The sequence below is a fragment of the Spermophilus citellus genome (assembly GCF_964194105.1).
Source record: "Spermophilus citellus genome assembly, chromosome: 4".
NCBI lineage: Eukaryota > Metazoa > Chordata > Mammalia > Rodentia > Sciuridae > Spermophilus > Spermophilus citellus.
The window spans coordinates 24,561,899-24,577,705 of record NC_138185.1 but is presented as its reverse complement, the minus strand read 5'-3'; the positions used below and the strand labels follow the sequence as shown (position 1 = coordinate 24,577,705).

Here is a 15,807-nt window from a genome sequence, read left to right as displayed (position 1 = left end):
TCTAGGCTCTCCCCTACCACATACCTTTTGAGACAGGGTCTTGCTTACCTGCCCCAGCTGGCCATGAACTTGGGATTTTCCTGCTGCAGGCTCCAAAGTTGTTTTACATTTGTTATCTCAAGGAACCAACAAATTTATTCTACACCTGTTGGATACCAACAGTTGGATGAAACCCCTCCTTGTTCTCTACTTCAATTTCCCACAGGAGCCAGCTTCTACTTCGGACTGCTCTCCCATCTGTTTTTTTTTTGTGTGTGTTTGTGATCCTGGGTATTGAATCTAGGGACTCTCTACCAATGAGCTACATTCCCATCCCTTTTCATGGTTATAGAAGAATATCAGAGTTTAGCAACATCCAAAGGATCATAAAGGCCAGTCTGAGAGCAGAAGAAAATAGTGGGAATTCCTGATGAAGTAGGTACTTGGCAGCAGAGTGCAAATTAGGTTGGATCCTTGAGAAGGTTCATTTAGGAGAGAGGCAAGAAACAACTGCCCTAGGAATGGATCAGGGATGCTTATGAAGAAGTAGAAATGACAAGGTTATGCTAGGCCCAGGGACATGAAAGAAGAAAAATTGAAAGTCCAGTTGAGTCTTAATGCAGTGCCACTTTAGACCACTGTAATTTGGTGTGGGTGCCTTAGTTGCTGAGGGTACGTCAGGGAGATGGGCAAAACTTTTGTTATTCCAGTGCTATGCACCACAGGCACTTTCAGGTAACAAGTGCAGTGAAGAAAATATTGTGGGATAATCTGGTAGAAGTACTGGAGGAGAACTTGAGTTGGGGAAGATCCCTCTGGAGCAAATGACATTTGAGGTGACATCAGAATGGCAAGAGGTCAGACATGAACAGCGGGACCCGGGAGCAATTCTAAGCATAAGAAATAGTCTGAGCTAAGACACTGAAGTGGAGTTCTCTTGGTATATTTGTTAGAGAAAATGACAGCATGGTTCATGCTATAGTAAGGGGCAGGACAGGTAGAATAGGTGATTTTGAAAAACTTGGAATAAGTTAGCATTTTTCAAACTCCTTGGTTTCAGGATCCCTTTACCCTTGTAAAAATTATTAAGGCCCCCAAGTTATGTTTATGGAACCCCCCCACACACACACACACTTTGAAAATTTAAAAAAAAAAAATTTAAGCTAGTTATGGTGGTGCACCCCTATAATCCCAGCAGCTCAGGAGACTGAGGCAGGAGGATTACAAGTTTGAGTCCAGCATCATCAATTTAGCAAGGCCCTGAAATTACTAGAGATCCTGTCTAAAAAATAAAAATGGGCTGGTTATGTGGCTCAGTGATTCAGCGCCCCTGGGTTCCATCCCCAGTACCAAAAAAAAAAAGCGAATCACCCCTTAAGATATGAAAATTGTTTTGATTTATCCTCCTCTCCACACACCCCCCAAAAAAGGAGTCTCCAGGAGGAAAAAACAACTTTTTCTCCGCCTCCCCAAGATTAGAAAGAGTTTATTCCCTGACAGTCTCAGATTCTCTTGAGTCTCTGACTTTGCTGCACACTGTTAAAGAGGTATAGCCTCCATAAGAAGGCAAGATGCTCATCAAATGTAATTTAAGTAATGTCTGTTCATGTGAGAAATATTAACTTGGTGGAGACTTGAAACAGATGGTGTGCAGTTGGAGTATATAACTATATTATTCCAAGTAAACATTTGTTGGAGCTGGGAAGCAGCAATCCACATTTCACTTTTCCCTATTTACATTATCAGGTCAGCTGTATTGCTGCTGCTTTTAACTTGCATTAAGGTTATCAAGGAGGGGTTGATGTTGGCAGGCTGAGTATAATGTATCTTTAAATATTAAACTCATTAGCATTGGAAGAGACCCTTGAGTTACTCTCAGCATATAGTAGCATGGTGATTATTGATGCATTGGGTAGCTAATAAAACCTAATATTTGGGTCTGATAGAGCAGTTTCTTATCTGTTACTTTAGTTGCCTTTTTCAGTCCCTACCCTATCTCCATTTTACAAATGAGGAAGCCAGTGCTCTGGAGTGACTTGTCCAGGGTTCCACAGTAGCTGATAAATTAACAGAATGAGGGTTGAGTCACAGCTTCCAGTTTCATTGCCCAGTGTCATTCTACAGTAGCCTGCCTATGACTCTTCAGGAACATAAATCTCTAGCTGGTGTAGAATTTTGTGCATTTGCCACACTGCATTTTTCATCTTTGCTGCAAACAAGCTTTTCATATTTCTGTTATTCTGCTTCAGATAAGAGATGAACTTACTTGAGGAGGGGAAGTTTTATATTAATTCTTATCTGGCCTAATGTAGTATATAGCCATTGTTCCTCATTCAGTTAAGTTCTAGAGAGAGTTGTGTACAGTGTTTTACATGTTTATATACCCTTTGTTACAAATAAAATATCCATAGTTTTCTTCTTTTCTCTCTTGTATCAAGGATTGAACCCAAGGGGAGTACACCTCTAAGCTATATCCCCTTCCCTTTTTAAATATTACATTTAGAGACAGAGACAGTATCTCACTGAGTTATTTAGGCTGAAGCTGGCTTTGAACTCAGGATCCTCTAGCTTCAGTTTCCCACGCTGCCAGCATTACAGGCATGTGTCACCACACTCAGCTGGCTGCTCTATTCAGTCACCTTTTTTAGATTCTTGACTTTCAAGTTCTTGAACCTCTATTTTATTCTCACTTTCTTGTAGATATTTGGTCTTGAGCTGACTTTTTTTTTTTTTTTTTTTAAGTACTGGGGATAGAACCGAGAACCCATGTAGCTTGCCATGCAAGCAGCCCTTTTTATTTTGAGACAGGGTCTTTTTAAGTTACTGAGGCTGGCCTCAAACATGCTCTCCTCCTGTTCTCCCTGAGTATCTGGGATTACAGGCATGCACCACCATGCTGGGCCTGCTCCCTGGTGCATTAAATAGGATTTATAAATAGGAATTATATATTTATATACCATTAATTGACAACATCTCATTACAAATTCTTTCTTTCTACCTCCTGCCTCAGCTCCAGACTTCTTTCTATACCTGGCTGCGTGTCTTACATTTCTGATGGAATATCTATTAGGCATCTCACCAGTTAATCCCATTCTTTAGCTGCTCCTCAGCCTATCTTCTTTCCCATTTCAACTCCTCCTTCCAGTTGCTCAGGATAAAACCTCAGGATTGTACCTTGACCTGTCTCATGTAATCCTTTTTTTTTTTTTTTTTAATTCTTTATCTTCTGCAATAGGAAACCTATTGTTATACATCCCATCCCACCCCCCAATTTTTATTTTGGAATAGAATCTTTCTAAGTTTCCCAGGCTGGCCTCAAACTTGCAATCCTCCTGCCTCAGTCTCCTGAGTCTCTGAGATTATAAATTTGTGCCCACATATCCAGCGTGAATGCACTCAATTTTTAAAAGCTTAGATCTTCCTCTAACAACCTTGGTGAACCTATATCGTTTTTGTTTTTGTACCAGGGATTGAACCCAGGGTCACTCAACCACTGAGCCACATCCTCAGCCCTTTTTACTTTTTATTTTGAGACAAGGTCTTGCTAAATTGCTGAGGTTGGTCTTGCAATCCTCTTCCCTTGGCCTCCTGAGCAGCTGGGATTACAGGCGAGTGCCACCATGCCTAGCTCCTATGTCTTAATCTTAATAATTGGGTTGTAAATTTCTCTTTGCCTTCTATGTAGAAAGTCATCTGGTTTATTCAAAAAATATTTTCTTTCTTCTTTTCCAGTCCTTACACCCTGTATTCTTTTTGCTGTCATGCCACTATGGCTTGACTCCTAAATAAATGGCGAATAAAAGTGTTTATATTGGACACCTGTTTCTTTTGAGTTGAAAGAAATGCTTGTAGTATTTTCCCAATAAGTATGACATTTATGTGGGTTATTGGAGAAAACCTTTATTAAGGAATTGAAATATTTCTGCTTTTGTTGATGTTTATGAATAAGAACTGTGTTTTCCCAAATGCCTTTTCTTTAATTACTGAGATAATCTTAAAATTTTAATCTGTTTATATGGGGAGTTTTTATCTGTTTATATTGTTCCTTCATTCACTTCCTCCCTCCTTTTTTTTTTTTCCCCTGTGTAGGGAGTACTCAGGGATTGAACCCAGAGACATTAACTACAGAGCCACATCCCCAGCCCTTATTAAAAATATTTTATTTAGGGATGGGGATATAGCTCAGTTGGAAGAGTGCTTGCCTCATATGCACAAGGCCCTGGGTTCAATCCCCAGCAACCCTGCCCCCACCCCACCCCCCAAAAAAGAGACAGGGTCTTGCTGAGTTGCTTAGGGCCTCACTAAGTTGCTGAGGCTGCTTTGAACTCTTGATCCTTCTGCCTCAGCCTCCTGAGCCACTGGGATTACAGGCGTGCACACCACAGCAGCTGGATGGCTTTGTTACTTTCTAATATTAAAGTATCCCTGTATTCTCGAATAAACTTGAGTATGATTTTTGTAAAAGAATGCACTGTTGGATTTGGTTTACTATTTTTTCTCAGCTTCATTGTTGTCTTCTCTCATGCCCCTTTTTATATTTAATTTCTTTCTATCAGTCCCTGGAAGCCACTGGTCTGCTTTCGAAGCCGGCTTTGTCTAAAGTTTCATATAAATGAAATAATGTGTTATGTGGCTCTTTGGCATCTTTCATCTTTCACTTACCTTAATACTTTAGATATTTATCTATCCATGTATGTGTGTCAGGAGTTAGTTCCTGTGTGTTATAATTTTGCTATTCTTTGACTAATGTTGAGCATTTTATTATGTGTTTATTAGCCATTTCAGTATCTTCTTTTGGGGGTGTCTGTCTCCCCCTCCTCACCTCCCTCTGTCTCTGTCTCTGTCTCTGTCTCTTAGGGACGGAACCCAGGGCCTCATGCATGCTAGACAGGCTCTCTACCATTGAGCTATATCCTCAGGTGCCCTCCCCCACTTAAACTACTGTGAGACATTCTCAACTTTAAGTTGATAAGGCTAGCCTCGAACTTGAGATCCTTCTGTCTTAGCCTCCTAAGTGTGTTTTACCTTACCCAGATCTCCCAATATTTCTAAGCAGACTGATTTGGTTTTAAAGATTCAGATATAATGGCTTCCTTGGCCATCCTGTTTGGAATGATCATTATTTCTGGCATACTTCTGAAAAATCTACATTTTACTCTCTTTTTTTTTTTTCCTCAGTGATGATACGCAGGAATACTTGACCATATCTTCTTTCCAAAATTTAATTTAGATAACTATCTCAAAAGCCAAGTAAACTGATTAATTCTAACGAATTTTTAATCTAATTAAAGTAAAACATGTATGAGTGTGCTGCATACCAGCCTCTGTTATATTCATTATGATACCCTCAGAACCAGCCTTTGTTGTGTAATCCCTAAAGACAAATGGGAAAAAAAACAACTATCCTTATAAAATATCCTTTACACATCAAACTCGGCTTTTTTTTTCTAATTGTGGTGCCATCCTTTAGATCTAGGAATTTCTTATGTTTCCAGTTTGTGTTGTAGTCTTTTCTCTCACATTATAGCATTAGTTTTGATCTCATATTTACATCTCTTCTTTATTGTTTCTTTGCTAGCCTCATAAGAAGTTTAAAAAACTTCCAAGGAAATATATTTTATAATTATTTGTAAATATCCCTGTTTGTGGGCAATTTTTCATGGAGGATTCTTCTCAAATAGTACTTGTCTAGGATATTTACCAATAATATATTCAATAGTACTTTCTTTTGTGGACCTATAGAATAATTCTTTATAGTTTCATGATTGTTTGTTTTTATGGTTTAGCGATTGAACCCAGGAGCGCTCTACCACTGAACTACATCCCTTTTCAAAAATTTTTATTTTGAAGGTAGAAGTCATGAAAATTAAAGAGAGATCAATAGAAGAAAGGGACCAAAGGGAGGAAGGGAGGAGGGAGTGCTAGGGAGTGATATTGGCCAAATTCTATTTTTATACATTGTGTGCATGCACATATGGAGTAACATATCCCATCATCATGTGTAACTATAATGCACCAATAAAAAATATGGAGGGTGGTATTTTGAGACAGGTCTTGCTAAATTGTTCAGGCTGGCCTCAAATTTGCAACCCTCCTGTTTTTAGCCTCTTAAGTAACTGGGATCACAAGCATGTGCCATTGTGCCTGGCAATGGAAAGAATTTTCTGTTTCTTGAACTTTAAAATTTTTAAATTTAAAAAGTGCTCAAGATGTGTGTGGTTGGTTCTTAAAGGGATTCAGCTAAAATATATATAAACAGTGATTTAATAAAAATTCAGGAAGAAATCACTTTCACAATGATGACATAAGGGCATGCCATAGCTATCTGTCTTCCTATAGGAAGTTCCTCTGCTCCTACTGTGACCCCAAGCAGAGTTAAAATGCATACTTTGAAACATACCCTTTACCTATCATCTGAGCAACTGATCAGTTTGATCAAGTTATACAAAACATGAGGTGCATTCATGCAACCCAGGCTCTAACAAAAATACGTATATTGTATTTGGTGCTTTTATGACTTTAAATTCTTGGATCATTCTATATAGTATGTCTGAAGTTATATATAGATAAATTATTAGTCAGAAAAATTCTGAGTAGCCGGAACTACAGGTATGCAGCACTATGCCTGGCTGCCAAGTTGTTTTGTTTGTGGTGCTGGGGATCAAACCCAGGACTTAATGCATACTAGGCAAACGCTCTACCACTGAGCTACATTCCTAATCCTAGTTTGTTCTTATTATCCCTCACTTTTACGTATGTTGAAAAGTGAGATCCAGAAAGGTAAAATGATTTGCTAAAATCCATGTAACAGAAAAGTTTTCACACCAAATCTATTTCCTTACCTGTGATTTTCCTGCTGTAGTATTGCTTGAAACATGAGGAATGACACTGAGGTTGCAGGTTTATAGGTAATGAAGTTAGCAAGAGAGGCATAGGACGTGTAAACAGTATTTTTTGAGGCCGAGCTTTGTTCACTGTCTAAACTTTTAGTTGGTAAGAGCATCATGTCAGTGCAGTTGGTCTATTCCACCTTTTTTATCCTGCCAAATGCTGAATGTTAAAACACATCTCACTGTTTCGCCCTCCTCGGGCCTTTGGCACCCTCGCTGTAAAGGCAGGTGGTCTGAAGAAAGACTCCCTCCAGGTTGCTGCACGCGGTACATACACATAACAGTACAACTGTCAGTTCCTTCCTTCCCTTCTCCACCCCCTACAGAAAGCTGGGCCCCAGATGGAAGAGCTGGAAATGTGTCAAGTGTTTTTTGAAGGGCATTGAGAAAACACTGTCAGGGAGAAAAAGGCAAACGCAACAGCTCATTAGTCCACTAATCAGACAGGATGACCATCAATTTCACAGGGAAAATGTCCTGAGCAGAGGGATGACAAGGGCTTTCAGAATACTACACATTTTTTAAAGATTTTTTTTTTTTTTTTTGTAGTTGGACACAATATCTTTATTTTATTTATTGTTGGTGTGGTGCTGAGGATCGAACCCAGGGCCTCAGACGCTAGGCCAGTGCTTTACCGCTGGGCCACAACCCCAGCCCCAATACTACACATTTTTGACAGGATTTGTAACTTGGGAGCTTGGCTCCCTTGACTTTCTTTATTCATTATATCCTTTCCCAAAATGCGGTCACTGTAAACTGAAGCATTAAAGGTAATAATTGGGCCTATAATCACAGTAAATCAGGAGGCTGAAGCAGGAGATTGCAAGTTTGAGGCCAGGTGGGACAACTTAGCAAAACCCTATATTGAAATAAAAATAAGTTACTGAAGCTGGGCACATGGGCACATGCCTGTATCCCTAGCAGCACAGGAGGCTGAGGCAGAAGGATCACGAGTTCTAAGACAGCCTCAGCAAAAGCAAGGTGCTAAGCAACTTAGCAAGACCCTGTCTGTAAATAAAATATAAAATAGGGATAGGGTGTGGTTCAGTGGTCTCCAGTTCCGGTACTAAAAATAAATAAACAAGTTACTGAGAGCCTTGCTTAGTTGGGTTTTTTTTTTTTTTTTTTAAATATTTATTTTTTAGTTTTCGGCGGACACAACATCTTTGTTTGTGGTGCTGAGGCTCGAATCCAGGCCGCACGCTTGCCAGGCGAGCACGCTATCGCTTGAGCCACATCGCCAGCCCCTTGCTTAGTTGTTAAGGCTGGTCGCAAAGTTTCCATTCTCCTGCCTCAACCTTCTGAGTAACTGAAATTGTAGGAATGAGTCACTATGTCTGGCACCTGAAAACTCTTTTCAATGTCAGTAAGTTTATCTAATTTTTCTTTTTTGGAGTTTCTTTGTTGTTCATTGTTATCAAACAGCTGCTTGTTGTCAGTTACCTACAGGGATGAAATTGTTCATCGTTAATTTAGAATCAGTTGTACTTTTTATTTATTTTTTTTTTTGTATAGCTTATATCATAAGTGACATTGATTCCACCTTCTTTTCCTTTATTAGTATAGTTGAGTATATAAAAATTTAGTATTTCATCACCAGCAGAAATTTATATGCAACTGATATTGATTCTGTTTCCATGTCATGCAATTGAGGCATTTTAGCTGTTTATAGTTTAGCTGTTTCCACTTTACTTAATTGATTTGTTTATAAGGAGTAGTCTAGAAAGAATACAATTGAGGTACCCACATTTGGAATCTGGTTTCTCCCTTTCTCAGACACTCTGTAAACTGTTAACAAAGTACCACAAACTGGTTGCCTTAAGATGTTAGAAATTTATTCTCTTACACTTTAGGAGCCAGAAGTCCAAAATCAAAATCAAGGGGTGTGTGTGTGTGTGTGTGTGTGTGTGTGTGTGTGTGTAGGGAGGGAGAGAGAAAGACCGAGATCTCATGCCCGCGCAGGGCTGATTCTTCCTTGAGTCCTCAGAGGGAGATATTAGTTCTGTGCCTGGCTCCCAATTTCTGGTGTTTGCCAATATTCTCTGCAGTCCTTAGTTTGTAGATGAATCCTTGAGTCTGTGCCTTTATTGCCACACGATCTTCTATGTGATGATTTTCATATATACTTCCCTCTGTGTGTGTGTCTTCTATCTACCTACCTACGTACCTGTCTGTCCATTTATCCATTTATCTGTTGTGGCGCTGAGGATCAAACTAGGAACTTACCCATGTTAGGCATGTGCTCTACTACAAAGTGGCACCCACAGACCTGTCTCTTCTTCTTTAAAGACACCTTCATATTGGATTCATAGCCCACCTTAATTACTCAAGATGATCTCTGCAGTCCCTTACCCTAATTATATCTTCAAAGACACTTCTTCCCAATAGGTAGCATTCACACATCAAGATGTTAGGAAATGGGGGCTGGGGTTGTGGCTCAGTGGCAGAGCTCTTGCCTATCGTGTGTGAGGCACCAGGTTTGATCCTCAGCACCATAAATAAATAGATAGATAGATAGATAGATAATAAAGGGCACATCAACAACTAAAAAATATTTTTAAAAAATGATGTTAGGAATAGACATAATCTTTTTTGGAAGCAAACATTTCACCCATTGTACTAAACCTCTACTTTTCAGTCTTCTAGGAAAACAAGTTGGAATTTCAAATTAATGTTGCTGTTTTAATGCCTTATAGGAACTCTCACCTCCATTTATTTTATTCTCTCCAGTTGGTTCTGAGAAAAGGGTGCCAGCAATGCCTGGATCGCCTGTGGAAGTGAAGATACAGTCAAGATCCTCACCTCCCATCATGCCACCCCTCCCACCAATAAATCCTGGAGGACCAAGGCCAGTGTCCTTTACTCCTACAGCATGTGAGAACTCTTAATTACTTGGGTTTGTGGTTCAGAGTGACATTTGTACCTAAGTGACTAACTTAACTTTCATTACACATATACTATTCAACATTTTCAAAGTACTAGTAAGCCAGATATAGTGGTGCACTCCTATAATCCCAGTAGCTTGGGAGACTAAGGCAAGAGGATTGCCAGTTCAGAGCCAGCCTCAGCAACCTAGTGAGGCCCTAGGCAACTCAGCAAGACCCTGTCTCAAAATAAAACTTTAAAAAAAAAAAAAGGCTGGGGATACTGCTCAGTGGTTAAGTGATCCTGGGTTTAATTCCTTTTATTAAAAAAAAAAAAGGCAAAATGCTATTAAAATATTAACAAGTAGATATGGTTGTTTCCAACTTTCATAAGTTTTTATTCTCTCTGAGAATTATAATAAGCTTAGGTTTAAAAAATAAAATGGAGGGCTCCGGATGTGGTTCAAGTGATAGTGCCCTTGCCTGACATTCGTAAGGCACTGGGTTCCATCGTCAGCACTACATAAAAGAAAATGTTATGGTCTCAGTTTTGTAGGGCTGCCAAAACAAAATATCATATCACTGGTTGACTTATTTATTTCTAAAAGTTCTGGAGATTAGAAGTCAAAGGTCAAGGTGTTGGCAGGTGTGGTCTGTCCTGAAGCCTTTCTCCTTGGGCTTATGGATGCTCACCTTCTTGCTGGTCCTTACATGGCCTTTCCACTATGCATAGGCATAGCTGCTATCTCTTCTTCTGTGTATAAGAACACTAATTTGATCTACTGTAATCATTGTATATTCCTTCAAGTCCTTGTCTCCAAATACATTTACATTCTGAGGTATGAAGGGTTTGGACTTAAGCATTCGAATTTTCAAGCAGACACAATTCAATCCATAACATTTACATGAGCCTATAAATATATAACAAAGGATTCAACCTCACTAGCAAGGAAATGCATTTTTTTTTTTTAAAGAGAGAGTGAGAGGAGAGAGAGAGAGAGAATTTTTAATATTTATTTTTTATTTCTCGGCGGACACAACATCTTTGTTGGTATGTGGTGCTAAGGATCGAACCCGGGCCGCACGCATGCCAGTCAAACGCGCCACCGCTTGAGCCACATCCCCAGCCCCGGAAATGCATATTATAAACTAGTATAATACCTTTGCACAGCTACTATGTTCAAAGTATAAAAGAATGTCAAATTTTGCTGTGAATTGCTAGTTGAAGTGTAATTGGGTACAGTCACTTGTGCAAATTGTTTGGCAGTATGTTCCAAAGCTGAATTTCCACACACTTTATATGTCAGCAGTTTCACTCATATATATATTTAAACAAACCTCAGTTTAAAATCTAGGCTTAGATACATACATATATGTCTTGATTTAATTCTACTTTTCATGCAAATGCTGCCAGCATTCATATTGACCCTCTTGTACGTATTTTGCCTCATAAACCAGAACCCACTTGCTCTTCTTGGAGTGCCGAAAACATGTCAGAGCATTGTGGTAGATGCTGGGTATATTGTTTTATTTAAATTATACTTTCTCAAATTTGTGTTTTTATGTTTATCATTTGAAAACACAAGAGAGGGCTGGGAATGTAGTGCAGTGATAGACCACGTGCCTAGCATTTTTGAGGCCCTGGTATGATTCCTTATATAGCAATTGTGGAGGAAAAAAAGGCAAGAGAGGGGTTGCGGTTGTGGCTCAGCCATAGAGCACTCACCTAGTGAATGTGAGGCCCTGGGTTCGAGCCTCAGTACCACATAAAAATAAATAAAGGTATTGACAGCTACAACTAAAAAATAAATATTTTTTAAAAAGAAAAAAGGGCAAGAGAGTGTAAGATGTACAGCCCTAGTAGAAGGTTTAATTATTTTCCCAAAATATTTGAAATCGGATAACTAATAATTGTAGCATTCAGTTGAACCAGAGTAAAATAAAAGAAGTTTAATAAGCTTTTTCTTAAATTCTGTTTTGTATCTCAAAAGTAAACAGCCTTAGTCATAGGTAGACTTGAAATGAAACAGATTTAATTCCTCCTTAGCTGAGTGCCAGTGTGCACACCTGTAGTGCCAGCAGCCCAGGAGGCTAAGGCAAGAGGCTGCAAATTCAAAGCCAGCCTCAGCAACTTAGCAAGACTCTGTCTCAAAATTAAAAATGAAAAGGGCTAGGGATGTGGTTCAGTGATTCAGCATCCCTGGATTCAATCCCTGGTACCAACAAAACAACAACAACAACAACAACAACAAAAACTCTGCTTATCGTTCAAATTTTAACACACACACAATAGGTATATGTAAATCTAGCCCTGATGTATACATGTACTGAAATATTCCGTAGTAATAAATAAATAAAATGTTAGTCTTTTTTACCTCCACATTTAGCTGCATGGAGGTGGATATATTTTATTTTGGAAAATGTAAGCATAAGGTTTTATTAAGAAGACTGTAAAAAAAAGCCTATCTGCATGTCATGGTGGCTAAAAACACAGTAATATCTTATTACATTGTTTCAAAAGGGCAGCTCTATGCCAAGAATTGACCTTTCTGTGAAAACTAAGAAATGACAGACCATTATAACTAATTTTTTGTGTTGAGGTTGAATGTTTATCTTTCCTTTCCAGTGGCTTTAGTAATCTCTTTTAAGAAAATAGGAGCGAATTCACCCATTTTTCCTCTGCTTTAGCTAGTCTTTTATGCAGTGAAGCATTTAGCACTATTTTCTTGAAAACTTACCTTGGTTAACTAATGAATAAAAATTAAAAGTACACATGGTATATACGGTTTACAAAAGCTTAAGAGAATGCACTAATGTGTAAGGTATTTCTCATCAAGATGTGGTGGTGCACACATGTAATCACAGCATTCAGGCATCTGAGAAGGATCAAAAACCAGCTTCAGTAACTTAGGGAGACCATGTCTTTAAAAAAAAAAAAAAAAAGCTGGAGTTGACTCAGTGGTTCAGCACCCTTGGGTTCAATCCCTGATAGAAAGAGAGAGAGAGAGAGAGGGAGAGAGAGAGAATGTGTAATCTATTGGCAATGCAAATATAGAAAAAAATAAGTAGATGTGCATGGTGGCTTATGACTGTATCCCTGGCTGCTCAGGAAGCTGAGGGAGGTGGATTATAAGTTTGAGACAAGCCTGAGCAACTTAGTGGAAGCTTGTCTCAAAAGATCAAAAGTCACTGGGAATATAGGTCAGTGCTAAACTATGCCTGGGTTCAATCCTCAGTACCACCAAAAAAGAAAGAAGGAAAGAAGTACAGTTTAGAAAGTAAAATAGTGGAAGTATGTACACAGGCAACAAAGAATATTTATTAAATCTGCCAACATTTAAACTTAAAGTGGAGCAGCAATGTGTTTGTCAAAGAAAGCTTCTTAATACAAGTGATACCTAAGCTATAGAGGTCAAATTTGAATATGGATTGGTCCAGGAAGAGAGAACAGAGATGATCAGGTGACTTTGACTAACTTAGAGGAAAGAAAAGTGAAGTAGGAAAATGGTTGTGATTGAGGAGTTTTTGTGGACATAATACAGGTAAATATCAGTTTTCTAAGCTAGGTAAAGATTAAATGCTTAGGCTTTGTTTTTTTTTTTGTTTTTTTTTTTTCTTTTTTGGTGGGGAGGTACTGGAGATCTAACCCAGGAGCACTGAACTACATCCTGAGCCCTTTTTGTTTCTGTTTTGAGACAGAATCTTGCTAAGTCACTGATATTATAGGCATATGCCACCGCGACTGCATGATTAGGCTTTTCAACTTTTCTCAAATCTTGACTTAAATTGTTTCCTACGTTTTTAGGTACTTTCATCTTAGATATCTTTCTCTTTTCTTTCTTTCCTTTTTTTTTTTTTTTGTACCAAAGATTGATCCAGGGATGCTTAACCATGAGTCACATTCCCAGCCCTTTCTTTTTTCTTTTCTTTTCTTTTTTTTTTTAAGAGAGAGGAGAGAGAGAGAGAGAGAGAGAGAGAGAATTTTTAATATTTATTTTTTAGTTCTCTGCGGACACAACATCTTTGTTGGTATGTGGTGCTGAGGATCGAACCCGGGCCACACGCATGCCAGGCGAGCGCGCTACCGCTTGAGCCACATCCCCAGCCCTCTATTTTTTTATTTAGAGACAAGGCCTCCCTAAAGTGCTGAGGCTGGTTTTGAACTTTCGATCTTCATGCCTCAGCTTCCTGAGCCACTGGGATTACAGGCTTGTGCTACCAAGCCCAGCTCACCTTAGATTTTATGATTAAGTAAAATCTATTTGAAATTTGGGACTAGGTGATTTTTATCTCACTGTTCTGTGACAAAAGAGTTTTTTATGTTATGCCACCAAGAACATAGCTACTCTTAAAAAAAAAAAAAAAAAGTCTGGCGCTGATGCCTGGCTCTGCACTTCTGTGTTTTTTTGTTTTTGTTTTTTAATATTTTTTTTAAAGAGAGAGTGAGAGAGGAGAGAGAGAGAATTTTTTTTTTAATATTTATTTTTAGTTCTCGACGGACACAACATCTTTGTTGGTATGTGGTGCTGAGGATCGAACCGGGGCCGCACGCTTGCGAGGCTAGCGCGCTACCGCTTGAGCCACATCCCCAGCCCTGAACTTCTGTTTTAACACATTATTCTGTTACCATTATTTACCTGACAGTGTGTCTCATTATACATAAAAGTATTATTGAGGACAGAAACAGCTTTGCATATTCTTTTAAAATGTACTTTACAAAATTTGAATGAATAAATGAAGAAGAACACAAACCAGAAGAAATTAACAAAGGCCTTCGTGGTCTGTAATTGAGTCTTTCAATTTTGGCTTCCTTTTAGTAAGCAATGGTATCAACCATTCTCCTCCTACCCTGAATGGCGCTCCATCACCACCACAGAGATTCAGCAATGGTCCTGCCTCTTCCACTTCGTCTGCACTAACAAATCAGCAATTACCAGCCACTTGTGGAGCTCGGCAACTCAGCAAGTTGAAACGCTTTCTCACCACTTTGCAACAGTTTGGCAATGATATCTCGCCTGAGATTGGGGAGAAGGTTCGGACTCTCGTTCTAGCACTGGTGGTAAGTATAGCATCTCTGTGCCATAGCCAGCAGAGAAGTTGTAGAAAGTATCAAGTTTAATTTTTAGAATAATCGTTTGTAAAATTGTAAGTTTCATCATTTAAATAAATAGTATCAAAGGATTACATTGTTCAGCTCATCATGCATATAGTTTCTTTAGGATTTTTAAGGTACAGGTATTTTTCTTTCTACACTGAACATGGTGAGCCTGTATTGTAAAATATTGCTTTTCTGAAATCACTAACTGGATGAGGTTTGACTCTGAGTTTATAAGGGAAATGCTACCAGTTTTCAGTATATATCAGATAGATACTTCAGAATTTATCTCAAGAAAAGTGTTGTGTGCTTCTTCCTGCATATTAGCATATATGTGATAAAAAGAAAATGAAGGTCTGGCGCTGATGCCTGGCTCTGCACTTCTGTTTTAACACATTATTCTGTTACCATTATTTAGTTGACAGTTACATTATTTACCTTCATGTCAGATTTCTCACATTTCTCAGAGTATAATTCAGAATCCTTTCTGGTGGTCCAAAAGGTGAGAATTATTTTCATAGCCATATTAAGTCATTTATTTGCCTTTTTGTTGTTGTTCTTTTAAGAATGTGTGGTGAGCCTGGCAAAGTGGCACATGCCTATAGTCCCAGCAGCTCAGGAGGTTGAGGCAAGAGGACTGCAAGTTCAAAGCCATCCTCAGCAACTTAGTGAGGCCCTAAGCAACTGCGTGTTTCAACATAAAATATAAAAGGGCTGAGGATGTGGCTCAGTGAACTGAGCACTCCTGATTCAATTCCTGATACGAAAGAAACAAAAGTTTGCAGTGAGCCAGGCTCAGTGGCATGTGCCTATAATCCCAACTACTTGGGAGGGCCAAGGCAGGAGGATCAAAAGTTGGACCTAGCCTGGCAACTTAGTAAGACCCGGTCTTAAGATTGAAAGTAAAACCAGGCATTGTGTCACACACATGTAATCACAGAGGATCAGGAGTTTAAGACAGGACGATTTCCATTTTGAG

At 38.9% G+C, this 15,807-nt stretch overlaps 1 protein-coding gene across 9 annotated transcripts in view; it reads left to right on the top strand.

The window, feature by feature from the left end:
• Positions 1-15,807, top strand: part of CBFA2T2 (CBFA2/RUNX1 partner transcriptional co-repressor 2) — a 143,780-nt gene that overhangs the window by 83,240 nt on the left and 44,733 nt on the right. For 8 of the 9 annotated variants that reach the window (XM_081292459.1, XM_081292457.1, XM_081292458.1 and 5 more), the window contains 2 exons: positions 9,600-9,743; positions 14,551-14,792. In XM_081292459.1, coding sequence (XP_081148585.1) covers positions 9,600-9,743; positions 14,551-14,792 — 386 coding nt within the window. The remainder of the gene's footprint in view (positions 1-9,599; positions 9,744-14,550; positions 14,793-15,807) is intronic. The other variant, XM_081292460.1, reaches the window with a different exon arrangement.